Here is a 27200-nt window from a genome sequence, read left to right as displayed (position 1 = left end):
TGGGGCCTTATAAGTCAAGATCAGTCCAAACCCCGTCTCATAATCCGTACCTTCAAAGTGCACAGCCCACCAGTAATAGTCACTAATAATACCATCTTCATAAATTACGTGGAATGGGGAGAAATTAGGGAAGAAGAGGATATGGAGAAAGGATAAAAGAAGTGATGAAGGGGGAAGAGAAAACTTGGTATGTGAGATTTTCATTTTATTCTTTCTCTGAACTTCCTTTTCAGGTTTAACTTTAATGATGGGACTCCTTCGGCAAACTTTGACACCTTCCCTGCAGCCATCATGACCGTATTTCAGGTATGAGGCCAACTGGCAGTTAAAAATATTATGTAGGATCTTTTGGAGCTCACACTGCAAAATGATGTGTTAGGAGAATCCTACTTTAACACCCCAGGCTCGTCCCAGGCAACTGGGACTATTGTTGAGTAATTATCATCACAATAATTCCTAGAATTTGTGTAGCCACATTCTTACCAATAACAGAAAAGCTCTATCATGATTACATTATGGGCCTTTTTCCTATACTTGTGAGTTTACAAGAGATATTAAGGCAAAGACATTCAGTAACTTACAATATTTATGACCACCATCAAGTGGACTTTATTCCAGGAATGCAAGGATGGTTCAGCATGCACAAATTAATCAATGTGATCCACCACATTACCAAAATAAAGGATAAAAATCATAGATTATTTGAATAGATGCAGAAAAAAATTTAGTAAAATTTAACATTCATTCATGATAAAATTCTCAGTGAAGTGGGTATGGAAGGAACCTACCTCAACATAATAAAGGCCATATGTGACAAACCCACAGCTAAATCATACTCAGTGGTAAAAAGCTGAAGGCTTTTTCTCTAAGACTAGGAACAAGACAAGGATGTATACTTGCACCACTTTTATTCTGCATAGTGCTGGAAGTCCTAACCACAGCAATCAGAGAAGAAAAAGAAATAAAAATCATCCAGATTGGTAAGGAAGAAGTAAAACTGTCATATCACATTTATGGTTTTTTGAAATTGGAAGCATCTTCTGACCCATATGTCCATTTAATGAATTATTTTTTCAACCCACCTCATCCCCCCCCCACCCCACAAAAAAAATATGTTTTTAAATCATGGAGGAAGACTAAAAAATCAGCAATGCGGAGAGCTAAAGAAAACACTGTTTATCTAGACTTTGAGGCTAAACCAGAACCCAGGTTTCTGGAACTGGAGCCCATGAGGCTCTTTCTAATAATGCTTCTGTCCCAAGAACTTTATCTTAGCTCTCCTTGGATGGACTGGTAGTGACCAGACCACCTGATCTGTGTAGTTCCTATGGGTCTGGCAAAGCTGGAAGTGGAGGGACTCTAGTCAGACTCAGAATAGAATCTTCCCTTGTGATGCTCTCTTTCCATTTTCAACATCTAAAATTATCTTCCTTATCAGAAGAGAGTTTGGAATTATTCATGGAAGTGACTTTATTTTTCTCCCTGGCAGAATGGCCAAGCAAGAGGCCAGAATTTTCCTTTTTACATTGGCCCCATTTTCTCAACCAACCCGAATCTCTGACTTGCCTGTTGTTTGCTTTACATAGATCCTAACAGGGGAGGACTGGAATGAGGTGATGTACAATGGGATCCGCTCCCAGGGTGGGGTCAGCTCAGGCATGTGGTCAGCTATCTATTTCATTGTGCTCACCTTGTTTGGAAACTGTATCCTTTTTAAGATAGTCCTCTTCATGCTGCCTGCCTGCCTGGACTAGCATTGAGGAGGTTGGTTGTGGTGGTGGTGGTAGAGTTGGGTGGGGATTTTTTTTTGTGAGGGGGGGATTCAGGATATTACTTGATATACTAAGAGAAACGAGGATTCAGATCTTTTTTTTTTTAGATTTTATTTATTTATTTGACAGAGATCACAAGTAGGCAGAGCAGCAGACAGAGAGAGGGGGAGGCACTCTCCCTACTGAGCAGAGAATCCGATGTGGGGGCTCGATCCCAGGACCCTGAGATCATCACCTGAGCTGAAGGCTGAGGCTTAACCCACTGAGCCACCCAGCCACCCCAAGGATTCTGATCTTAAGGAGATTATATTCTAGTTGGGTAAAGAAGACAAATGTAGACAAAGGAGATAAAGTATTATCCAAATCTTCAGCATACACTAATAATGACATGTGAGGCTCTTACACTGAGTAGTTGGAAATACTATCAGCTGGGGAAAATAAGAGGTGACAAAGATAACTGTTAGGCTGAAATAGTGGCCACATTGTAATACTAATAAATTAATTACATGTTAATATAGAACAGGACCTGCACATAGTAAGATCTCAGAAATATCAGTATTATGATTAATGCTGATGCTATTTAGCATAGCTAACATTTATTGTATTTGTGATATTCACGAGAGCCTGTACTAAATGTTTTATAGGAACTAGTTCATCTGACCCATGACTTAGAAGAAGTCAGTCAAACAATTATTAAATTGTAAGGGGAGATTGGAAATCAAGTCCATTTAATTCCCAAACCCATACCTGGTCATAGGATCTAGACTAGGAAGATTTGGGTTTTAATCTCAGCAATTTTGTTTACCAGCTTTGTGGCCTCGGGAAAGTCCCTTAATCTGCCTGAGCTTTTAGTTTTCAACTCTGTAAGGAGGATAACAGCATCGATTCCTTTATTAGTTGTGAATAGTAAGTGAGATCATTTATTTGGATGCACCTTATGTACTACAGACTTCTACACAATCACTAGATGTTTGTAGGAGATGGGACTTCCCTTGAAATGGCATTGGTAGAATAAGAAGGGAGAGCTGTGTGATGTAGCTGTACTTCTGCTTTTCCCATATTCTCATGGAGACAAGCTACTCCTTTAACTTCTCTGCCCCGAAAATTTCTAGGGCCCAGAGCAGACTGTGAACCAAACATGAGACACCCATAGGAGGAAAGTTATGCAGTGGGTCACAGAAAAGGAAGCCCAGTTTGTGACAATGGCACCTTGATTTCCCTGTTCCTCTGAGGGTAGTCATACCTGGACTTTGATGCTAAAACCAGCTCTATATTCTGCAACACCGGGACCTCAAAGACAGTTGGAAAATTGGGACTTCAATGGCTAGAGCTTGGAATGGAAATGGGTTCCATAATGATCTTGTGTGCTCCATGACATTTTTGTTGAATGAAATATGGAAGCCTTCTAAGATAAGAAGAATGAGAGAACTTAGCATTCCATTATTGAGAGCCATTCAGTGATGGGTCTGTGGAATCTTACTTCCTTTCACCTTTAATATCACAGTAGGATCTTGGTCTGGGTGGGCCTCAATTCTAGCCTCCCAGAAAGGAGAGGTAAACTCCAGCATTGAGCTCCCTAACATCACATTGTGCCAGATTCAATATAGCTATGAGTGGAGGCCATACGTGTCTAGAGGCCCCCTTACTCCACCTTGGCCCCTGAGTGGTTGGATTCAGCTATCTCTGTGTCCTAGGCAAAGAGAAGATCTGTGGAAGGAAGAAGAGATACTCTCCTTCAGACAGGGCTGCATAACCACTGCCTAACTGAAGTCATGGGGTAGCTTCTTTTCCTGCTGGATCTCAGACAGCAAAGACCTTGAGGAAACCCTCTCAGTCTTGCTGAAGCCTTTTGGTTTTCTTACTTGCCCATCCTTAACCCATCACCCCAGACACACTGCTGAACGTGTTCTTGGCCATTGCTGTGGACAATCTGGCCAATGCCCAAGAGCTGACCAAGGTAAGCATTCTCTGCAGATCTCATGGTTTTCTTGTGCCATTGAGCATTTCATCTAGAGCACGGAAATGCCATAGCTGCTTTGCATACCTCACAGGATCATTGTTAGGATCCAGTAAAATACTCTATGTGGGAGACTAGAGCAGGCTGAGAAGATGTGTGTTCTTAGTAGCTCTAGTCATTTCACCTGAACTGGCTTTCCCCAGTGTCGTTACAAAGAGGGGACACTTACACCCGGAATGGAGGTGAGGGGATGAGGTCCTTGCCTGATCACCTGGGGTGAGGCCACTTAGCTGGGCAGGAGAAAGGGCACAAGTAGAGGCATAGCCTTAACAATGTACTCTGGATGGGTCTGGCTGGAAGGGCCCTATTCCATTCCTTGCAGGCACTGCAAAACATCTGAGATGTGTCAGCTCCATTTTCTGACCTCCACCGCCATGCGCTCCACTAGGGGCTAGAGCCTAGGGTAGAATCCCACGGCTTTCCTGAGAAACTGTGGGGAAGCCTATGGGGCAGGCTGGAGACCAGAACTACCGGCCATGCCAGGATGTGGAGGCTTCTATCTCCCAAGGTGCCTGGCACCTGGCCACCTGAGGTCTCTGAGCCAACCCACCCTCCTCCTGCCTTGTTTAAGGCCCTTTCCTGCCTTCCTCGTCTCACCTGGTCTCCCGAACTTGTGGGGAGAGCCAGGGGAGCTTTTCTCCTTCATGGGGATCCCAGGCAAAGCCATCTCTGCTTTGTGTCTAGGATGAGCAAGAAGAAGAGGAGGCTTTCAACCAGAAACATGCATTGCAGAAGGCCAAGGAGGTCAGCCCGATGTCTGCACCCAACATGCCTTCTATCGAGTGAGTTGGCTGTCCCCACTTAACTGACCCCTGGGCTCCTGTGCTAACAGCCAATTCATCTGCTCAAAATGTTATATTATCAGAGGATGCCTCCTCCGTGCTGGGAAATGTCCTTAGGATACAGCAGTGAACAAGACAGCGTCTTCTCATGGAGTTTTATTTTAGTGTGAGAGATAATAGACGTGTAAATGATTTTAGATGGTGATCACTGCTCTAAGGCACATAGAACAGGATAACGCAGAGGAAAAAGAATTGGATAGAGTACTTACAGGCAGCCTGGGAGGGATTCTTTGAAGAGGTGAAATTCAAGCAGAGATCTGTACGTGGAGAAGGTGGTCATGTGACATCAGAAAGGAAGAGCTTTCTCCAGCGAGGGTGCAGGGTGGCTGGTGGGCACAGAGCAAGGAGAAATAGGAGACACGGCCAGGAAGATCCTGGAGGGCCAGCTAAAGGGTCTTAGCTTTTTTCCTAATTGCAGCCATGGAGGGTCTAAGGCAGAAGGATGGATACTATATGACCTATGCTTTTTTAAAAACATATTTTATTTACTTATTTGAGACAGAGCATGAGCAGGGGGAGGGGCAGAAGGAGAGGGAGAAGCAGACTTCCTGCTCAGCAGGGAACTGGATGTGGGGCCTGATTCTAGGACCCTGAGATCGTGACTTGAGCCCAAGGCAGACACTTAATCGACTGAAACACCCAGGTGCATCATATAGCATGATATATGCTTTAAAAGTTCGCTCTGCTCTATGAAGAAAGGCCCAGGGTGGAGGCAGGGAGACAGAGGGTTGGCTATAAGAGTAAAGTAGGTGACAATAGTGGTGGTTGAAACCACAGCAATGGAGGAGATAAGAATCCCATTCAGTCTGTGCTTTGGAGGGAGGACCAATAGGAAGAGGTGATGGGTTAAATGGGATGGGGTGGGGATAAGAAGAAAAAAGAAATATTTCTCTCATGTTTTAAGTTTTGATGCCTAAGCAACTAGGTAGATGGTGCTGATACGTACTGAGAGTCTGGAGAACAGTGGAAATCCAAGGTTCATTTTGGCCACAATAAATCTGAGATGCTTAGAGAACACCTAAGTAAAGATGCTGAATAGGCCATTGGTTACATGAGGGCGAAGCTCGAAAGAAAAGTCCGCGTAGGAAATGAGGAGTTGGGGGGAGCCATTTGTATTCGGACAGTGTTAAGCTCTCAGCACGGGTGAACTGGCGGAGAGTTGTCATGAAGACAGAGTTGTTCAGGACAGAGGCCCAGAGCTCTCCTGTGCCTCGAGATCTGGCAGAGGAGGATCTGGCAGAGGAGAAACCGGCAGAGGAGACCGGGAGCAATTAGGAGTAGAAAGAAAGGAAAGGGAAGTGTCCTATCGTGGGGACCTAGAGAAGAGAACTCTTGAGGAAGGCACAAGTGGACAGTGCAGCTAAATACCATCGAAAGATCACATAAGCTGAGTGCAGAAAAGGGGCCATTGGGTTTGGCAAAATGAATGTTGTTAGCAACCTTCAGTTTCACTGGCCCAGTGGGAACAGAATCCAGCTGGAGTGGATTAGGGAGAGAATGGCCAGTGATAGTGGAGCAACGAGCGTAGACTTAAAGGATTTAGCCTGGACCTGAAGTTGCTGGCAGAACTAGCAAGGCGTGGGCCTGGTGGCAGAGCCGGAGGAAGGTGTTGGAGGAGGAGCTGAGAATCCCGTTTGTGGCTTCTGAGCCTCTGTGAGGTCTGGGTGGGTGGCCCTGGGAATGGATGGGGAGGCTTCGAGGCCCCCGAAAGGTGCAACTCTACCCGGATACTAGACCCTGTCATCTACTACTTGAATCTGGTTGGGGAGAAGCCTTTCTTCGTCAAGTGCTCATGGGAAGGGCTCTGAATGTCCTCTGCCTCACCCTTCAGAATCATCCCAGAGTTATATGTGGGGCCCTCCTTCCCCTGGATGGTCGTCACCTTTCAAAACTGAAGGCCTGGTCTCCAAGCCCCTTCCCTGTGAGCAAGAAAAAAAATCGGCCCTCAAACTTTGTTAATGATTAATGGAGAAAGGCAGAGCAACTCCTTCCCCTCTGGAATAATCTCTGGGCCTTGAGTCGTTCCTTCCCCACCTTCCCTGCACTCATGAGTTTGGGTTAAAAATATACACACACAGGTATGCAAACATGCCGGTGGGGAGGGCTGGTTGTCACTTAGGAGTGGGTGGTTCTATTTACTGAGATGAAGAAGCAGGGGAAGAGTGGGTTTGGAGATGTGAGTTGGGAAGATGCTTGGCCCAGAGTAGAAACTCACTATTTGTGGAATGAAAGAATGAATGAAATGCTGGTAGACATAGGGCTGTAGGCAGTGAGCTGTGTGCGTGTCTGGGCACGGTGAGGTGGAAGAAGGTGCTACAACCATCCAAGATGAGCAGAGATCTAGCTCTGGTCGCAGGGTGGGTGCTGCTGGTGGGAGCAATGTCAGGGTGGGTGCGTGGGTGCTGCTCCGGAGTGCAGGCAGGACCCCTGATTTCTGGACTACCGGACAACCGAGGATGGGGGTGTCCATAGAGAAACCTGACAAGAGCATTGTCACAAGTCAGGAGGTCTGAGGGCTGGTTCTGTCACTCCTATGCTCAGTGTCCTTGGACAGAGAGCCACTTAGGATCCTAGAAACTCTGTCACCACATCTTTGAAATGGGAAGGATGCCGCTACCCTTCCTGATCCACAAGGTTAATGTCAGGTGTATGTGAGGTCACATATGCATGAGTTGGAGCGATGTCAGTGCTTCTCTGTGTGGTTTTAGGAGTGAAGGTGTATTAATGATGGGCTGTGAATTGGGATATGTGTATGTGTGAGTGGAGAAGTGGAGTTTGAAGTGTGTATGTGGTCTGTATGGAAATTAAAAGTTGGGTCTCTCTTTGCCTGGCCTGTGTGTGTGTGTGCGCGTGCACACACATGTGTGCATTCATGAGAAAGAGAATTCTTCCATGTACTTAAACTCTTTACACATGTGCTTCTGGAGAGCTGATACTTGAGTATTGGAGAATTTGGAGATAGCATCTGCTTTCCCTAGTGGGTGTGCATGCTGCCTGGCTAGAGTGGGTCCTTCTCGTTCTATGTGCTACCCAGGCTTGGCACCGGCACCCCATGTGGGCCTCCTCACACGGCAGCTGCCTCTGCTGAGGGCTGCACACAGTTGGGGCGCTTGCAGGCCTCTCCACAGTGATGTCTGCACCCACCCCGTGGATGCTCGTACACACTGTGCCTCTTCCAGATGCCAAGTGAGGCTCCCACGAGCTGCCTCTCCTCCCTCAGCCCACCCGTGTCTCAGGCTTCTGTGCGGCTGTGGGACATGGCAGTTGAGCAGTGCTGCTCGGCCTAGCATGTTCTCCGTTGGTCAGGGAGGGAGCAGCAGTTGCCAAGCATCTCCCAGTTTGAGGCAGGGCCCAATGGGCCAGACTGGGTCTGTCAGCCCACAACATTGGGGGCAGGCTCGCTCCACGGGTGTCCGACGTGTGTCGTCCTCGACCGGAGCATGGACATGACCCCGAGAGCTTCATTTCTAGGAGTCCCGTTTGCCTTTGTGGGTGATGCCCACACCCTGCCGGTCTGACCTTCTCTAGACCTTGGAAAGGGAAGGACACAGCATGTGTGTGTCTGGAGAAAGATTTTCCTCCCCTGCGCATGGCTGAGAAGGCTGACACTGTGCTTTCCCTGTCTGACCAGACGGAGTCTGGAAGACCTCTGGCCGGGGTCACCGTGTTGCACAGTCGCAGGGGTGTCGCACGTATCCTGAAGTACACGGCCAGCAGCCCACGGCGCGGGGCCCCTGCGTGTGGCTGTGGGCTTCTCCGTGGCTCTGATGGCCTGCATGGCGAGGCACCTGTTCCTGCATGAGTTACAGTGCCTGGACTGAGGAGCTGGGGAGTCACACCCATGTGTGAATCCTAGACGTGACTGGGGGAAATACCACTCTCATGCAAGTTTGTAGGATTTCCGGAATAGATCTCGTAAGGGCAGTTCGGGGCAAGTGTGGGGGCCTGTGGGGCATGAAGACGGAGCATCTGAAGCCGTGTCCCCCATGAGATGAGACACCCTGAGTGTCTGCATGTGCGCTTCCCACACCAGATCCGCGTGTCTGCACACAGTGAGGCAGCAAAGGTCACTCCCAGGGCAAGTTGAAGGTTAGGAGCCACCCGAGGGCAGCAGGCATGTGGAGAACGTGTGGGCACCTAGAGGACCCCGTGCCTCTCCCTGGAAACTGGCTGGTGGCTGTGGGGCTTGTGGTTCTGAGAGGTGGGGGTGAACTGAACCTGTTCGTTTTTCTTTCCCAGAAGAGACAGAAGGCGAAGACACCACATGTCGATGTGGGAGCCACGCAGCAGCCACCTGTATGTGTGTACCGGTCTGCGTGTCTGTGAGCGGTTCTGTGTGTGTGTGGGGACGCCGTGTCTCCGCCCCCACCGCGGACACAGTGGCGCCGGGTGTGCATGTCAGCGTGTGCCGTGGTGTGTGCGTGTGTTCCGTGGACACTGTCCTCCGCACCTCTCCACTTGTGCTCAGTTCAGTGTGTGTCTACGGTACGTGACCCCGTGTGTCGTGCCCTTCTCCGTGCGGCCTGCGAGCGGGCACGCGGCGGCGTGCTTCCTCCGTGTGGGCGCGCGGGCCCCGCCTGTGGGCCCGCGTGGGGGCCCCCGCGGGGATGCGCGTGGGCACGTGTGAGCGGAAGTAGTGACGAGCCTCCCGCCCGCAGGAGCTCAGCCCCGTGCGCGTCACCGTGCGCGGGCCCGCGGCCGCGTGCGGGCTCGCCCAGGCCCTGAGCGGAGGCGTGCGGCAGGGGGCTTGAGAGGCAGCCGCCGGCGCTCTCGGCACACGCGGTCCCGTGGTTTCCATTAGCCGCCGTGGAAGAGAGCCACGGCACGCCTGTTCTCTGAGGGGGATGCCAGCCCGGGTCCGCTAGTCACCGCCATCAGCTGTCCTCTCAGAGGATCCCACCGCTGTGCTTCTCAGCCTGTGTCCCCCCCACTCCCGGCTGTCATCTGAGAGGCAGAGGACAGGGACAGCAGGGGGAACAAAGGTCTCTGACCCGGCATTAAGGGCCAGTACGGAGCACAGGGTGGGTGTAGTTGGATGCCCTGAGGGCAAAGGAGAGCAGGGGAGTGCAGACCGGGTGAGCCTTAGTACCACTGCCCTGCAGGCTGCGGGGGCTCCATCCAGGGCTCGCGCCCGCCCACCCCCGCGGCGGAGCAGGGAGGACAGTGGGAAGCCCCGCACGCTAGGAGGTGCTGCTCCAGCCGCCTCCTCGGGCGTGGCCCACTCTGCTCCTTGCCTCTCTCTGTGCTTCCTGTCTGCAGGTGCGGGGCTCTCCCGTTTGCTGCCCCCCCATGTGTCCCGCCCCTTTGCCGTGGCCGCTGAGGGCGGGTCTGCACCCCAGTGGCTCCCTGCCTCGCCTCCGGCTGTCCGGCTCTGACCCGGGTCCTCGCCCTTTTCCCTTTGGCAGGAGGGAGCGGAGGCGCCGGCACCACATGTCGGTGTGGGAGCAGCGCACCAGCCAGCTGCGAAGGCACATGCAGATGTCCAGCCAGGAGGCCCTCAATAAAGAGGAGGCCCCACCAATGAACCCCCTCAACCCCCTCAACCCGCTGAGCCCCCTCAACCCACTCAATGCCCACCCCAGCCTCTACCGGAGACCCAGGCCCATCGAGGGTCTGGGCCTGGGCCTGGAGAAGTGCGAGGAGGAGTGCATCAGCCGTGGGGGGTCCCTCAAGGGGGATGGAGGGGACCTGTCGAGTGCCCTGGACAACCAGAGGAGCCCCCTGTCCCTGGGCAAACGGGAGCCACCATGGCTGGCCCGGCCCTGTCATGGCCACTGTGACCCGACGCAGCAGGAGGCTGGGGGAGGGGAGACCGTGGTGACCTTCGAGGACCGCAGCAGGCACAGGCAGAGCCAGAGGCGCAGCCGGCACCGTCGTGTCAGGACAGAAGGCAAGGAGCTCTCCTCCACCTCTCGGAGCCGGTCGGCCAGCCAGGAGCGGAGTCTGGATGAAGGGGTGCCCACCGACGGGGAGAAGGACTGCGAGTCCAGGGGCAGCCACACGGGCAAGGAACCCACAATCCAGGAAGAGGAGAGAAGCCAAGACTTGAGGAGGTAGGGTGGTCACAGGAGTGCCCCGGAGGCATCTAGCCCTGCTGGTGTGAAGGATTCTCCAGGACAATCCTATCTAACCCTCGGTTTTCCCTTTTACAAAATGGAGAGGATGCTAACACCCCCTTCGTAAGGTGTGCGTGGCTGTGATAGGTGATGGACTCTGTCCCCTTGAAAACCAGCGTCTGTTCTTCTAGGGCATCTCCTGTTGGGAGCGGGTCACAGGTGGGTGGACCAGAAGAAGGCCTGAACACTGCCTGAGGGTCTTAGCTGCCCCCTGCCTGGGTGGGTCGGGGTGGGAGGCAGCAGATGCCATGCTCTCCAGCAAGGCTCTTCGGGCTTCCCTCACCTTCCCCTTTTGTCTGGCTCACCCACCACTTGAGAACAGCTTCTTCCTATCTGAGCACCAGCAGTCTTCTCCTCTGTCCCTCCAGGACCAACAGTCTCATGGTGCCCAGAGGCTCCGGGCTGGCAGGAGCCCTCGATGAGGACAACATGCCCCTGGTCCAGCCCCAGCCAGAGATGGAAATGGGGAAGGACATGGTGCTGACAGAACAGGAGGCGGAGGGCAGCAGCGAGCAAGCCCTGCTGGGCAACGTGCAGCTGGATATAGGCCGGGCCATCAGCCAGAGTGAGCCTGACCTCTCCTGCACCACGGCCAACACAGACAAGGCCAACACCGACAGCACCAGCGTCACCGTCGCCATCCCAGACGTGGGCCCCTTGGTGGACTCAACTGTGGTTCACAGTGAGAACGCAGTCCCTGTCCCCTTTGAACCTCACTGCCCATCCCACCCCGGGCTGGGGACCATTGTGGCTCTGGAGTCACCCCACCCACTGAGGCTGTGGGAAAAATCCCACCAGCAGGATGAAGTCGTTCATCAGCAAGTAAACGATAGCAGTGGTTTTAGCTTGGTTTGCAGGAAAAACAAGTTGGAATTTTCTCCACCTTAAGCTTTTCACATAAAATTTCCTTCAGCTTTGGCCCTGGTGACCACTATAGAGCCTTCAGTGAGATCACTTGGTTTTGTACCCAGATATATGTTCAGCTGTTTGACTTATAGTGTGAATATTTGGTGGTGGTCTCTAGGACCTCTGAGGTGCCCTGTCACTTGGACAGCTTAGGGAACCTCTGAAGGAGCAGGAGATGGCCCCGAGCTGCTCCGTGTGGCTTCCACAAACCTCTGCTTCTCCCAAAGATTCAGGTTGTCAGCCCTAAAGTGAAAGCATTGGATTGGGTGATCTCTGAGGTCTTTCTCAGCACTAACATTTTAGGAATCTGTTACTCTTATCTACTCTTTTCTCCAAGGAGGTTTTACTCAGTTTTTAATCCCAGATACCTCAGGAAATGGACATTAATCTCCAGACCTCAAAAGGGGAGACAAAAATCACTGGACCTACCCCCACCCCCGTACCCTCCCTAACCCCACTCCAACCTCACTCCTGTCCTTGTTTCAACCCCATCCCTTTTCCTCCGTCAACCCCATCCTTCTCTCAGCCCTAAACTTAATCTCTACCCCATGTCTGCTCTAACCCCATCCCTGCCCTAAGCCTACCCCTATCCTGTACTAACCCCACCCCCTTCCCTCCTTCCCCACCCCACCCCATCCCCTCCCTGACCCTCACCACACACCCACTCCTGCCTTAATCCCACCTGTTGCTCCATGGCCACTGAATTGCAACCACCCTGGCTGTGTTTCTCCCGTTTCCTTCTTTTTCTGTTCACAGAACAGTCTTCTGCTCTCCCCATTTTTCTTTCTCCCACTGCTCCATCTCCATTCCGTCACCTTCTCTACACTCAGAATGCCAGTAGTACTTTAGAAAATGAAATCTCCCATGTGCAGTGCTCCCTGGGGTTGGCTTGGCCCTGTCTTGGGATTTCAGACAACCACTTTTTGCTGTCTGTTTCATTTTATGCTCTAGTATTAGTGCTTTGGACCCTCTCTGATGAGAAACGTTAAGAAGTTCTTTTTCTGGGGCTGGTCGATGGCCTTGGTCATAGGTAAGAGCGTATTATCAGAGACATTTTGGATGAGTTACTTCTTGGAAGGACCCAGAAGGGGCCGGAACCTCAAAGGTTTGCTGCTTGCATAGAGCTCCAGGGTAGAGGCATTCTCTGAGAGCGAACAGTGGGAGAGGCTGACGGCATCCCTTGTCCCGCTTGGAGAGCTTCCGCCTCTCTGCCACTCACCTTGCATTGTGACTTGCATGTGGAAAGTGAGGGTGGTGGCCCAAGAGCTCCCCTCAGCCTCCAGCTCCTTCCTCTTCCCCATCCTGGAGTGCAGCCATGGTCCCATAGAGGCATGAATATTGCATTGCCATTTCAACATTAATCACGACTGAAACAAGCACAGACAGAAAGTCAGCCGCAAACAGAGTAACGGTTTCTTAAAATCTTCCATTGCAGTGTGAGATCATTGAAAGGCTACAGGATTTTGAATTGGGAACTAGCTGTATGAACCTAGGATAGGTACTTGAATTCCCTGAACTTCAATTTTCCTGTCTGTATAATGGGCAGACTACACGCCGCTCAGGGTGTAGTGATGTGAAAATTCAGTAAATGAATATAGGCAAAGAATCTAGATCTTAGATATGTCAACTTTGTAAACTTTACAACAGAAACAAGCCTTCTGTGACCCTGGAAAACGTGATTATTATTTATACATCCAAAAAAGGGCATCCATGTAAAATTAGGGTGAGGGCCAGGCAAGAACGAGAGTAAGGGCTTAACTCTGTGTAGTAGTGAACACCTCCAGTGTTTGCAACGTACCTGGCTAGACACATTGCTCTAACCCCTTCCCCTCCTTTCTATCCTGTCCCCAAGGGACACCATCCTCACAGGTGGCAAGGTTTCTGATGATTTCACCATGTCGTTTTTGCAGTTAGCAACAAGACTGATGGAGAAGCCAGTCCCTTGAAGGAGGCAGAGATCAAAGAGGAGGAAGAGGAGGTGGAAAAGAAGCAGCAGAAGAAGGAGAAGCGTGAGACGGGCAAAGCCATGGTGCCCCACAGCTCCATGTTCATCTTCAGCACCACCAACCCGTAAGGCCCCCTCCTGTCATTCCCCCTTTGGTGCCAGGGTTAGAGCCAGGGCGGGGTGATGGGGAGAAGGAGAGATAAGGGTCCACTCCTCCTCCTGATCCTTCTTAGTGGACTATGGCTGGACATCTGGAACATATAGGACGCTCACTGGTGGAGCTGGGTCATGGGATTGAAAAGCCTCTGAGCTCTGTGCTAAGTCCACAACATAAGACAGGGAAGCATGAGAGATGTCAGGAGAAAACGACCCTATGCCTCTTAGTCCTTTTATTTGGTTGGTAAGTTGTGTGGGGGTGGGGTGGGAGGAAGGCAGTCTACTTCAGATGTTTCACCAAATATTCCAAGGGTAGACAGAGCTGAGAATAACGGAGCCTAGAATAGATAGATGGCCCACTGGGTTTTAAGAGTATTGGTCCCAGAACCCCAAATGTGGATTTTGAAATGGGCATGGTTCCTCAAAGCAGAGGTAGGGGCATAAGAGGGAGGTGGCAGAGAAGATTCTGGAAGGTTAGACTGAGCTGCCTTTTGCCCCAGAAACGAGCAAGATGTACACAGAGACCAGCTTCTGAGGCTAGGAAGACAGAAAGGTTTTCATGACCACGTGGGCAGTATTCTGGCAAGGCTCTGGGAAGGAAGGAACTTGGGCTAATGTATGTCAAGTCGCAAGTCCAGAATACAGTCTGTAGAACATAATCACTTTAATCAGCATACCGGGGCTCATGAAAACATGTCGCTACTCTCATTAGGTATTTTAGACTCCAGGTATATCATTACGTTTCTTGGTTCTTCCAATTTCCTTGCTATGTCCCAGTTTTTATATGGGGGCAGGGGGAGTAGACGCTGAGAGGTGTTGGAGGGTACCGTGTGGGCATGCGCAGTGCTTTTTGTCTGACTCGGGCTGCAACGGTGGCTCAGACGTGCCTACGGATGATGTATCTTGGCTTGCGCTACTGCAGCCTCTAACCGATCTGATTACCTTCTCCCACTGGAGCTTTAAATCACGGGTGGTGCCTGCGAAATTAAATTGCTCTCCCTGTGGCTTCCTCTGGCCAGGGCCTGGCTGTCTGGCGGAGGCCGATGTGCCCGTGGGTGGGGAGTAAGGGGAGGGGGCGGGAAGCTGAGGCAGCTCCTTGGTTCTGCCGCCCCCCAGGATCCGCAGGGCCTGCCACTACATCGTGAGTCTGCGCTACTTTGAGATGTGCATTCTCCTGGTGATCGCGGCCAGCAGCATCGCCCTGGCAGCCGAGGACCCCGTCCTGACCAACTCTGAGCGCAACAAAGTGGGTGCATGGGAGCCGAGCCATCAGCCCTGGGACCCACCCCGTCCCAGCCCCTCCCCAGCCCAGTGTTGAAGGTCAACCGGGGAAGGTTCCTGGGGGCCATGAGGAAGGCTTAAGAAATGGCCCATTCCTGTTGCTCAGGACAAAGTATGGACCCTTTCTAGGTCAGCTCTTTCTTCCCAGCCCCCCCACGTGCCCTAAGGCCTTACCTCCAGAGCCAGCCAGTCTTTGCAGCCACCCAGGGGCTTGTGCTGGAGGTGGGTGGGGGGAGGCTCTCTGATGCCGGGTCGTGAGGGATATGCATGAATTTGGGAAGCTGAAACTCTACCCTGAGTTGCTGAGACATCTCCTGGAGGTCCCGAATGTATATGTCAGGAGGTATGAAGGAGGTGTGTGGGGAGGATTGCAACTGACAAGGATTCCAGGGCCTGAGGGAGAGATCTGTGGGGCATTTGGGATCCAAGAAGTTAAGTTCTGGCCAACGGGAAGGAAGAGCCAAGGACCGACCACCGGGTCCTGTAGCTGTAGGAGAATGCATGGCTCCTCTCCTCCCTGTGTCCAGCTAACAGTGACAAGCCCAAGCTTCTGTTCTGAGGGAGAAGTGAGCTGTGGTGGGGGTGCAGGACTGCGTGTGTGTGGGCAAATGCGTGCCTGTGGCCTGATGGCCACACCTGGGCCTCTTCCCTTTCCCTGTGTCTTACAGGTCCTGAGGTATTTTGACTACGTTTTCACTGGCGTGTTCACCTTTGAAATGGTCATAAAGGTAAAAGCTTCCAGAGAAAAGCTAGGCTCCAGGGTTTGGGTAGGTCATGGGTCTGCTCCTTTAGTATAGTGCTGCTCCCCAGTGCTGCCACCTACCAGCCAATGACAGACCTCAGTAGGGCCTCTGGAAACCCCTCTTCTGGCCTCAGAAGTCTGAGGAAGTCTATCACGGCCAGATTTCATGGCACAGCATGACTCGGGGGGATCTGTTTAGACTGGGGCAGACCTGTGGGTATGGCCCAGGGAGGGGCCTGTCCACTCTCAGGCTGTCAGGAATGCAGACAGGCATGGGGACTGTCCTTGCCTCCCGAGCATTGCCCCCTGGTTCAAGCCAAGGCAGAGGGTCAAGTAGGGATGAGTTCTCCCGGACTCCATGTAGTCCTAGCTGCATTTGCTGCTTACCAGTCCGTGCCCCATCAGCCTAACACCCCACTGTCTTGTTCATGGTCTCTGCAGTCTGGGGTATTCCTCATCTGTGCTTAAGTGGGGACCTCTGGTGCTCCGAGACACTAAAGGAAGGAGAAATGTGAGGCTGAGGAGTCTAGTTGAACCCTGGTGGCTATGACACGGGGCCTTGGGCTTCACAGTTAGGTGGAGAGAGCCTGTGGGACCTGTCCTTTTGCTCTCCAGGTCGTTGCGTAGGGTTGGTTGTGGAGGCAATGGCAGTAGAGGCATCGTCCTGGGGAGCCCTGAGCTCCAGGTGCATTGCCAGCTCCTGTGGGCTCATCCACAGCTCTTCATATCCTTCTCCCACAGATGATAGACCAAGGCTTGATCCTGCAGGACGGGTCCTACTTCCGTGACTTGTGGAACATCCTGGACTTCGTGGTGGTGGTTGGCGCATTGGTGGCCTTTGCTTTGGCGTAAGTGTAACTCTTTCTTCTTGTTCGATGTCCTTTCGTCCCTTCTTCCTGAGACTTGGACTGATTCGAGGCCTTCTCCGAGGCCAGCGTGAGAGGCAGTTCCCTCAGAGTGGTGCCAAAGGAAGCGACCCTGGAAGTCTGCTTCCCACTTGCCCTCTGTGGTACCCCAGCGAGCCTCATAGCTTCAGCTCACTGCCCCAAACGGCAGCACTGGTGAAGGAGGAGCCGGGGGAGTCCCAAGGAAGAAGCCAGAGGCCCTGGAGTTCCTTTCTCGGAGACGAGTAAGCATGGGCAGGAGCTCTCCCGTGTGGGCAGTGCCTCCATGGGCTCAGGGAGGGACCCAGGACAGCTCACGTACCCTTTCCTTTCTTGGGTATGTCAAACAAAGAATCCACTTGGAAGAAGAATGCAGAGGGTAGAACAGAGTCAGGGATTACAGACTGCTCATGAGCAGGGCTACCCCAGAGATATTTTATAGGTATAAGAACCATGATCATGTGTTTAGCTCCAGAACCTAAGACTTTCACAACTTCCTTGGTAACGCACTGAGGAAAACATTCAGGTGACTAAGCCATGCTCATTACATTTGGGGAATTTTTTTCCCCCCAGACACTGATCAGCTGTAGCAGATTTTCAACCACATGCTGACATTTCCTGTGGCATCCAGCCAAGGAAGGGGCTCTCTGGGCTCTTCAGGGTTTAGCTAAGAAATACATGATCAGGGCCTTTTCCCTAAGCTGGTGTATAGAGTGCCCAGGAGATGAATGACAGCTTTCAGTCCCTGTCTGCACCTTGCTGCACTGCCAGAGAGCCTCCCCCTTTTCCAGGTGGCACAGTAGACTTCCCTCCAGCCTCTCCAACTATAAGAGAGAGCTGAGTCTTTAAGCAAGTCTGGCTAAACTGCGATGAGGCAGAAGGAAAGCATCTGGGAGTTGCTGGCAGTGATAGCAACTGCAAAAGGGAAGGGGCAGAGTGTCTGCAGAAGTTGGACCTTCCCAGGTCCAGGTGGTTAGAAAGGGCGCATCTATCCCTCCCTTCCCCACAAACACCATATCAGCTTCTGCCCATCCTGGCAGAGAAGGAGGTGGGGTGACAGTGAAGAAGGAACATTCTCTAAGTGTCTGAGGGTGGGGAGCTCTTTGTAGGAGAGATGAAATGTCCCCAGCTGTCCTAAGGACTTAAGATCTTCCAGAACCTAGAAGTGGGCTATTTGCATTGCTGTCCCAGCCACAGAGAACCCTCCAAAGGAGAGCCAGGTTGAATGTGGCTGGTGGCGCTGAGCTGGGTTAGCAGGACAATGTCCGCGTACCTTGTCCCCCTTGTAGACCAGTGTATTAACCACACCTACCTTTAGAGTCATATGGAATCACCTATGCCTCTCACAAAAAGAAAACCTCTTATTAGACATGACTGAGCTAGTTCCAAAGAAATTTCACAAAAGCATGGTATTTTCCCCAACATCTGGACCTTCTATAAATTCTTATCTCAAGATAAAAACCAAGGCAGCTCTACCAAGGGGACTCCCAGCTCCTCTTCCTCCTTCTTAGGAAGAAAAATCATTAAAGTCTGGCTTTTTCCTCAGGAGGCCTACTTACTTTGTTAGGATAAATATCACCCTTGAGTTTTTAAAAGGTCAGTTTCCTTCTCATTTTATCAATTCATTTGCATATATTATTAGTCATATTGTTCTTTCTTATTTTGATCTCAGTAAAGTAGTTTGTCTCTCTTTGAAGAAACAAAAGATGAGGAGAGAGAAGGAATGGGAAAGGATCCTCCCCATGTTTAGGAAGAACAGAGCTCATGGGGGTGACAGGAAAGGATGAGGTGGGCTCTGGACTCAGGCCCTGCTTTTGAATCCCAGCCCCTCTCCGTACCTACGTGATGTCCTAGAGCAACATAGCAGGATCATAAACTTCCTAATCTCAGTTTTTCATCTCTGCAATGGAGTCAAAACAATGCCTGTGGAGTGCTTAGCACCTAGGGCGTGGCACAACGTGAACAGTCAACAAATGTCTTTTTTCAACTTAAGTTCAGTCAGCCAACATATAGTACATCATCTGTCTCGATATAACGTTCGATGATTTGTTAGATAGTAATTCCCTTCCTCATCCTTCCATTCTTTCATTGCATCCTGAGGTCAAGATGCCGGAGCCAAGTGTGTGTCGATGTATAATGTGTGCAAATGGCTGAAGGTGAACACAGGCTGGTTTCAACATCTGGGTTGTTTTACACACCCACATGCGCATACACACACATGCAGACGTGCAGGCACGCACAGACCCACAGGCACACAGACACACACCCCAGGAACCAGGCAGGTACGTAGGTGCTCATGGGGAGGAGCTGTGTTTCAGCGGAAGCCTCTGCATGCCTGCCCCACGTCCACAGTCCAGTTGTCTCTCCTCAGGTCCAGAGTGACAGCGATGGGCTGGAGGGTTGTCATCTATCTTCTTCTTTTTTTTGTGCCCTTTGAAAACATGGCGATGGTGGCTTTGGTGCTGGTGGCAGGGGAGGCCTTAACAGCCCCGGAACCGAAGCCTCTCTGTGGGTCCTCAGACCAGGTACAGTGCAGGGAACCCCAAGAATCCCCTGGTTCTGGGGTCCACACCGGATTGAGATGTTATGATGGATTGAGAGTTATGATCCATCACTTGCTTTTAGTGATGTCACTCCTGAACTTTTTCTTAATGTCCCTGGAAGTGTAAATGGTACTTGCTCCCCCTTCTCCATCCACTCTCTTGTGCTACCATCGTTCCCAGCTGACCATGCACACCCCCTCTCCCCTTTCTCCTGCTCATAGAACAGACTCACACCTGTCTCCTCTGGCCTTTGTCACGTTGCGGAGGTCCAGGCAACGCTTTCTCTTGCTCACGTGCCACGCTTCCTAACTCTTTTCTCTCCCCTTCCTCATTAAGGGCACCAGAGAATTCAGCTCTCCCATCACTTTGGTAGGGTTGGCCCGGGTCCCCCCTGCCAGCGGAGTGAGGGCCTGGCCTGCGGCACACAGCAGAAGGAAGCCTGTGTAGCACAGCCGGGCCATGGTAGAAGGCTCAAGCCAATAGGAAGCCAAAGGTGGGGTTTTCTGTAGGCTTTTTAAGGACCTCCCTCCTTGCAGTTACAGATTTCATCATCAGAACCCATGTATTTACCCCTGAGGATGTCCACCATTCAGATAGCCTTACCCCTGCCCCGTCTCACTCTCCTCCTCCTGAGGAGAGGCTACTGTGGAGGCTTCTGCTCGGGCTGTTACTCAGTCTGATCATATCTGACCGTGATGGCTGTGGTAACACCTTCATGCGATGCCTCAGAAGTCAGAGGCGACTTGGCATCCCTGTCACTGCAACCAGCCAGGATCTTCCCAGAACCCAACCCAAGTCCCAGGAGCAATGCCCCTAACCAAGGGGAAGCAAGGTCCTGTAGCTGAATTCTCAAAGAAAACTGTGTGGTCCCCTGAGCCCTTCTGGCAGAGGTCTGCACGTACCATCATGTATGTTTTCTATAAGCATATATGTCGTTGACGTAGTGGCTGAAGAGAACTGTCTCTTCTCTATAGCTGTGTACCTCAAGGGAAGGGATTCTTTATAATGTAAACCTAACAAATTCTGTTTGGGAACTTTTATTATTGACTTTTGAGGAGGAGGGGACGGGGATTTCTTTTCTAAGTGTGGGCGTACGGGAGATGAAAAAATCAACGGAAAGATACTCTACTCGCACCTTTCCTGTTCCTCCTGGCACATTTTTACATTATAAAGCATTTATAAGAACACTCTGGTCTCCTTGCCTCAGCCAGATACCTGTGTAGGGAGACGGGCAGAGTTTTGGCAGAGGTTGGCTTTGTTTCTCCCTCATTCCGCTGCCCTCACAATACCCCACTTTCTGGGCCATATGGAGACACAGAGTGTTCGCCAACTATAAATGTCCTGACCATGCCTTTTCCTCCTTGAGGTTTCAAGAAAAGTCTGGTGAGTGACTGGATCTGTGAAACCTTTCTCTTTTATCTTTTTCTATCTGAAAAAGAGGGATTCTTCTGTTTGATCATTATTTTACACCAAAAGGCCAGCAACTGCTTGTCCTAGTTTCCTCACACCCTGTTGCCATCATGTCTGCCTCCCAGCCTCCTGGGCGGGACAACAAAGATGGTTCCAGCCTTGGCATTTCTGGGTATCTGCACCTCAGGCACATTCCCTCACTTTGGAGCATCCTCCTGAAGGCAGCTGCCTCATAGGGAAATTAGGGGCGTTAAGCCCCTATGTCAGGTTGAGTTCCTGAACCTTAAGGGATTATGCGCAGTGAGGCGGTGATGCTATCTGGCCCTTGGGTTTTGCATCTGAAGTGGCTTGTGAAGGGATTTGGACAGGCAGCTGGGCAGGGACAGCATCTCAGGAGGAAAGGCAGGAGAGCATAGGGACATATGTGTGTGTGAGATCCTTCACTCCAACCCAACCAAGCCCCTCATCCTTCTCATTCTCATTGTTCCACAGTGTGTTACTTGACTAGTGAGCTAGTCAAGTCACCAGGTATCCAGCTATCCTGGATTGGGTTCTAACTAGTAAACTCACAGCTTATAATGACTTGTCCACACAAACAATCTAAAGAAAAATAATGAGTTCTGCTCCTACCTCCTCCCCGCACTGGGGCTGGTGCATCAGTCAGAGTCACGCAGGCTCTCTGGCAGCTGAGACCCAGGCTCTCCCTCACTGCCTGCCATCTTAGCGGGGCATGAGGTAAGGTCAGGACTCCCTGGCACGCGGGGGATCTGGATCACAGCCTCACTTGGCCTTTAATTACTTAGTGCTTGGCCAGAAAGGAAAAACATGAGTCAATCTGCCTCTTGATGCCAGAAGGAACCAGAATTCCCACGTTAGCTTTTATTACATTCTTTTCATTGAAGTATGTTGCTTTTCTGACACTTGACACTCTGCCCCGGTCTTTAAGATGGATAAGGTCATTTGAATGCATTCAGAACTAGCTGCAGTTGCCAAGCTGGTTCTGAATTCATTCAGTGAAATACACGGAGATAATTTTAGATTTGGAAGGGCCCTAAGGAGCCGCAGAATATGGTACCCTGGTTTGTTTTGTATTCGTAAAGGTGTGAATGTGTGCTCTGAGAAAGGAGTGGCTATCCAGAGCTGAAATGCTAGTAGGTACTTACCCTCAGCAGAGCACAGAACAATAGAACAGACATTTCTCCCTATACCTGACTCCTCACTATTCTTTACTGCTTGCCTGTATCTGAGGCAGTCCCCCTCACATCTCACACTTTGCTGTGGGATTTCTTTCTTGATAACCCCTATTCTTCTAGAACTGAAAGGGGCATCTCCCAAAGGAAGTTGTGACTATCCATTAATCTTGGAGGGGGGGAAAAAGTGGACAAAGTCCTGCTTCATGCAAAGAAGACCCATTTGCCATTGAACCAGACAGGTCATCCAGTGCCACTGTTCTGTGGAAGAGAATGAAGGATTAAAATTAAATTTCGCCGTCAGGTAGCCAATTAACTGTGGATTTAGGATGCTGGCTGAGCTGGAATTGGAAATTTCCAGCAGTGAGCCGATAGAAGGTTGTTGTTCCTCCAGACTCCAGCTTTAAGGGTTACCTCAAGAGTGACTTTCCCTGACTTTGTGCCCAGGCAGGGACCCTAAAGGTGATTAATGGCCAAGAGGCTCTTGGGGTGCCTACTGCTGTATTATACCCACGGTGCCTTGAGAATGGGTTTTGGGATGAATTAGGAGGGACAGAGTGGGAGCCACGTAGAGGGGGTGCCTGAAAGAAAGAGATAAATTCTCAGTCTGCCCGCTCTTGGCATTAAGCTCCAGCACGCATGTTTTTTGATGAACGCTAGAAAATACATTGTCTGTGATTTACATCACTGATGCTAGGGAATGTGCATCTGGAGACCTTTATCCTATGGAGGCAATGGGTGTGGTTGTCCCAGCATTTCTCTTTATTAACGAGCACGAATTTGGGAGATGGTTGATTATAAATGGGATGTCAGCCTCTGGCCACATTAACAAATGAAATGATCCAGCCAGGGAACACTGTCCGTTCACACGGCAGCACGCAGTGTAGCTCACCAGCCTCAGATGCAAGGTGCCCCCCGCACCAGAGCCTTCCCAGACGCAGGACCAGCTCAGAGCTGCAGGATTCGTAGAAATCCATCACAGTGTCCTCCAGATTTAATAGTAAGTTTTGGAGTAACTCAGAGCAGATTTCGTGGTGGGACTAGGGAAGGATCAGCTCAGATCACGTGACCTACAAGCCATCTGCCTAATCCACACTCACAGAGCCACAACCTAGCATTACGAATTAGTCACCTGCTGGGGGAGCGTATTGGCTGGACTTTAGCCAGTGCCAAGGCCCTCTGGGAAGTTTCAGCAGATGAGGAGTCTTGGGTATGTTTGGAAGGTGAAGTGTAGGAAGCAAGACAGATCAGGTCACTCTTCCCCAGCCTGAATAACAAAACTGCTAGGAGACAGTGAGGTGACTTGCTGTCCCCTGATGCTTCTCAGCGCGTGGACCTTCCGGTTAGAGTGTGGTGCTGTGTTTTGTAAAGGAGAAAGTTTTCAAAGGCAATGATGACTGTGTATCGGGAGTTCACTAAGGTGCATTTGCAGGAAGGAAAGGATTATGCACTAGCCACTTCTTACAGAGTTGGTGTCCTGGTCATGGAGCAAAGGAAGTTGGTAGAGTTGCAAAGGATTTAGGGCTCATGGGGGACCCCAAATGATGCTGAGGTAGGGGGTGAGGAAGAAAAACACACAAATAGATGAACTAGCCTTACCAACAGGTCGTAGACTTCCTCTGGGGATAAGCACTCCCTGTGCAACTTCTCATTTCCACTGGTCTTTAGAATTTGTAAAGTGTTTTTGCACTGTTTATTTCATTCATCTCTCAGCAGTCTTGTTTTGTAGTGGAGAGGTGGATTGCTTGAGACTTTAACTATTTTGACTCATTTGACTAGTAGCAAAACCAGTTTTTCTTCTAAAATAACTGATATTTTTTACTTCAAGTTTAGGGGCTTTCTCTATTACATCTAACTCCCTTCTCCCTCCGTAGTTGTGTCAGTTCCAAGCCATTAACCCCTGTAAACTCAACTTGGTGGCTAGGTACAGATCTCTCCTCAGCCTTCCGATCCATCTGTCTCTGCTTGGAGATAGACAAGACCTACGGACCAGGTAGGGAAGGGCATCCCCGACCTTGTCTATCTGTTCCATCTGTACCTTTTCCTTTCCATGTACACTCACAGGCCCTAGGCTGATTAAGGCTAAGAGGAAAGATAGCTCATTATTTGAGCTCAGGAACTGCTGGTTTCTTTTGCTGTTCCTCCTTTGGTTAAAAACCCTCCTGCGATTCTCATCTGAAAAGGCACTGTAACATAAATAAGGATGTGGATTTCAGAGCCTAACTTAGGTCTGCACCCCAGCATAATGAAATACTAGCTGTCTTAACTCTCTGAACTTCTATTTCCTCGTCTATAAGTGGAAATTTAAAATAGCTGTGTTTTGGTTTTATGAGAATTAAGTAAGGTAAAATATATTCAGTGTCCTGTATAGTGCCAACCCCTTAGCAAGTGCATATCGAAGTTATTATGGCCTCCCAAGTAGTAGTCCAGACATTTCAGCAAGGCTCAGGGCTCCTCACAGTGTGACCTCCTGTCCCTACCTTACATTCCAGCAAGCCTGTCCTTGCTTCTAATGCAAGAGATTCCTTAAGGTCCCTGCACGGTTCTCTCTGGGGCTCATGGAGGAGGGCAGAAGGCCATTCCACTTAGAGGAGGAGGAGCTCTTCAGAATCTGATGTCCCTGCTCTGCCCACCATGGGAAGAGCTGGTTCCTTGCAGAAATCAATGTGCAAGCACGTCTTCTAAGAAAGGGAAGGCCTAGAAACTGAGAAGTGAGATTACAGTGAATGATGAGTGATATTCATAAGATCTGGAGGGCAACTTGACAACTGAGCTGGAAAATTCTCCTCTTTTACTGATGAGACGTAAGAGAAGTGTGGCTTTTTTTTTTTTTTTTTCTTCCTGGAGAGCAGCCAGGACCTTATCAAATAAGAAATGAGTAGGAAATAAATGGGAAAATGGGTGGCCCAGTTGAGTCCCAATTAAAGGGGGACCAGTATGTCCTAGCCTGTGAAATTATCCTCAAGTTTTAACATTAGAGTCAGTTTTTGAACCTGATAAATTTCACAAACTAGCTAGGCAGTGTAAAAAAATTCTGATTATACAAAGAGTAGCAAAGACTAACAAAACGTTATCAAATGATTATATTTAAATTATTTGTAAAAAGCATATGAATTATTTCAAAAATAATAGGCCTCCATTAAAGTGCTTGACGAGCTTGTCCTCTTGGTTTGATAAAACATTTCCCTTGCCATCTTGTTGACTGCGATAATGACTTAAATAACTCTCCTGTGCCAGGATTTGGGAAAGGTAGTTTGGCCTAGCATATGTGTAAAGTAGTATGTATTTTAATTAATATTAAAATTAATATTGGGACTAAGTCATTAAGACGTTTCTGGGCTCCATGGTTTTGTTATCTATTGTTCCTTTCATTTCAAAAGGCAATTTTCAAATCCGTGCTGAACATATGTTAAAAAAACCAAGAAGCAAGCGTGCTTTTCTGCAACCACTCAAAATTGTAGCTTTTCAGTGGCTTCTCTGCTATGAGGGGCCTGTTTGAAAAATGTGCAGAGCAATGACTAATCGGTATTTTGCTTTGGGCCTCAGTCTTATTACTATCCCTGGCTCAACTTTGTGGGAGTCAGCATGGGACAAATGTCCCCCCACCTCCGCTTACATTGGCAGCTACAATCAGCTGTTGAGATCTATTATTGAGATCTATTAAGGATCCGCATTTTCCAAAACAAGGGACACACAAATTAGACAAACAATGGGTCAGAAATGCTCTTTGTTCCATAGCAAAATAGTTTAGTAGGATCCTGGGGCAAAAATTAATTACAGAGAACAAATTTTGTCCTTTATCCAGGTATGTGGGAAGAGCAAGAAATTTGGGGCTTTCTTTCATAAAATGGGCATCTGTGAGTATGAACCTCTGAGAATCCATTCAGATGCTACTGGACATAAATGTCTCAGTTGAGGTCCTGGGCTAAGCAACAGGTAAAAGCCGGGAGTGTATCACCCTAAATCACCTGCCCATCCATTGATCCTACTCTGTTCTCTCATTTTAGGGGTATGGAAGATTCTCTCTAAGCTTTTCCTCAAGATGAATGTAGCCTGGGGAAAGGAAGGTGACCTGTGTAGTTGTTTTGGTGAAATTTTCAGTCAGATGATTGATTTTCCCATGGCGTATAACTTGCAATTATACTTTTGTTTGTTGGCTTGTTTACTTGAGGTCTGTCCTCCCTACTAGACTTCGTAAGTTTCAAGAAGTGAGGGACCTCATTTGTTTTATTCACAGTGGTATACCCATACCTAGAAAGTGCCTGGCCTCCATTAAGGACTCCATCAGTGCTGTGATATGAGCGGATAAAGATGTGTTTGGCTGACCCACCGTGTGCCCAGTCTCATTTTGAGAAGACACTGTTGTAACTCAGGGAAGGATACTATCTTTGCCTTCTAAACTCTCAGAGGGTGTCGCATGAGGGATTTAAGATTTATAAAGCCTTGGATTTAATCCCATATCACCATTAGTTTGGCAAGTACTGTAAAAATGAATGTATTTTTGAATATGAGATCATATACTAAGTAAAATAATCATGAGAAGTTTTTGCTTGGGACATATAGTGGTGTACCGTAGGTTTGTGGTACATTACAAAGATTAAGGAGAAAAAGTACCCCTTCCAGCAACCAGCAATGGAGAAGCCCAGCCTGAATTCTAGACATTTCTACATAGCTGCAGGAAGAGTCCCCAGTGGGACTGTGGCTCACTCCCTGAGTGACCTCCTACAGGACAGATTTTCGTGGGGATGTAGTTAAGGGAGTTTCAGGGTTCTTCTCCAGCTCTAGAATATGGTTTGATGGAGCCTGAAACCAAAACCTTCTGGTGCAGAGGCTTAGTGGATCAGAGCAAGAGCTCCGGCCACCTCACAGTCTTGGCTTCAAGGCCCAGCTTGTGTGCTAGTGCTAGGTGCTCCTTAACCTCTCTGAATCACATCTGTGAATTGTTATTAGAAGGTTATTAGAAGGGCCACAGAAAGAGTTGCACTAAAAGTGCTTAGCCTAGAGTAAATCTACAGAAAGTTAGTTCTCATTATTTTTAATCTCAAATATTTCACATTTGTGTTCTCACCCTTTTTATTATTGGCAGGCCTCCAAATAGAGCTGGGACGATTTTTCTCCAAGCTGCACAGTAAATAGCTCACGATAGACAGTTGGTCGTTTAACTTATCAAAGGGCATCCCTTTGTGTGACATCAGGAACTTGATACACAATGCCTTGCCCCAGATCCTGAGGTGGTTTTAGGGTGTTTCTCCCATTTGTGCTTTTAAGAGAGATCGTATTATCCCTATCAAAGTGGTCCTGCACCCCACTGCAAACGAAATCCTTCAGAAGCATAGATACACCACTGTGACGTGAAATGCCTTTCCCAACAGAATTTCTGGCCCAGAGCAGACCTA

The 27200-nt window shown here is 49.7% G+C and overlaps 1 protein-coding gene across 6 annotated transcripts in view; it reads left to right on the top strand.

Annotated features, from left to right (window-relative positions):
- Positions 1–27200, top strand: part of CACNA1E (calcium voltage-gated channel subunit alpha1 E) — a 486165-nt gene that overhangs the window by 411281 nt on the left and 47684 nt on the right. For 4 of the 6 annotated variants that reach the window (XM_032862709.1, XM_032862708.1, XM_032862704.1 and 1 more), the window contains exons 17-27: positions 234–306; positions 1587–1704; positions 3662–3729; positions 4474–4571; positions 8871–8927; positions 10037–10684; positions 11116–11429; positions 13564–13723; positions 14871–15000; positions 15704–15763; positions 16519–16625. In XM_032862709.1, the coding sequence (XP_032718600.1) occupies positions 234–306; positions 1587–1704; positions 3662–3729; positions 4474–4571; positions 8871–8927; positions 10037–10684; positions 11116–11429; positions 13564–13723; positions 14871–15000; positions 15704–15763; positions 16519–16625 (1833 nt within the window). The remainder of the gene's footprint in view (positions 1–233; positions 307–1586; positions 1705–3661; positions 3730–4473; positions 4572–8870; positions 8928–10036; positions 10685–11115; positions 11430–13563; positions 13724–14870; positions 15001–15703; positions 15764–16518; positions 16626–27200) is intronic. The other 2 variants (XM_032862707.1, XM_032862706.1) reach the window with 1 other exon arrangement.

Source organism: Lontra canadensis, unplaced genomic scaffold (assembly GCF_010015895.1).
Source record: "Lontra canadensis isolate GAN:19392208 unplaced genomic scaffold, GSC_riverotter_1.0 scaffold24, whole genome shotgun sequence".
In the NCBI taxonomy this organism is placed as follows: Eukaryota; Metazoa; Chordata; class Mammalia; order Carnivora; family Mustelidae; genus Lontra; species Lontra canadensis.
Note: the sequence above shows the minus strand (reverse complement) of the source record. Positions and strands in the feature narration are given on the sequence as shown.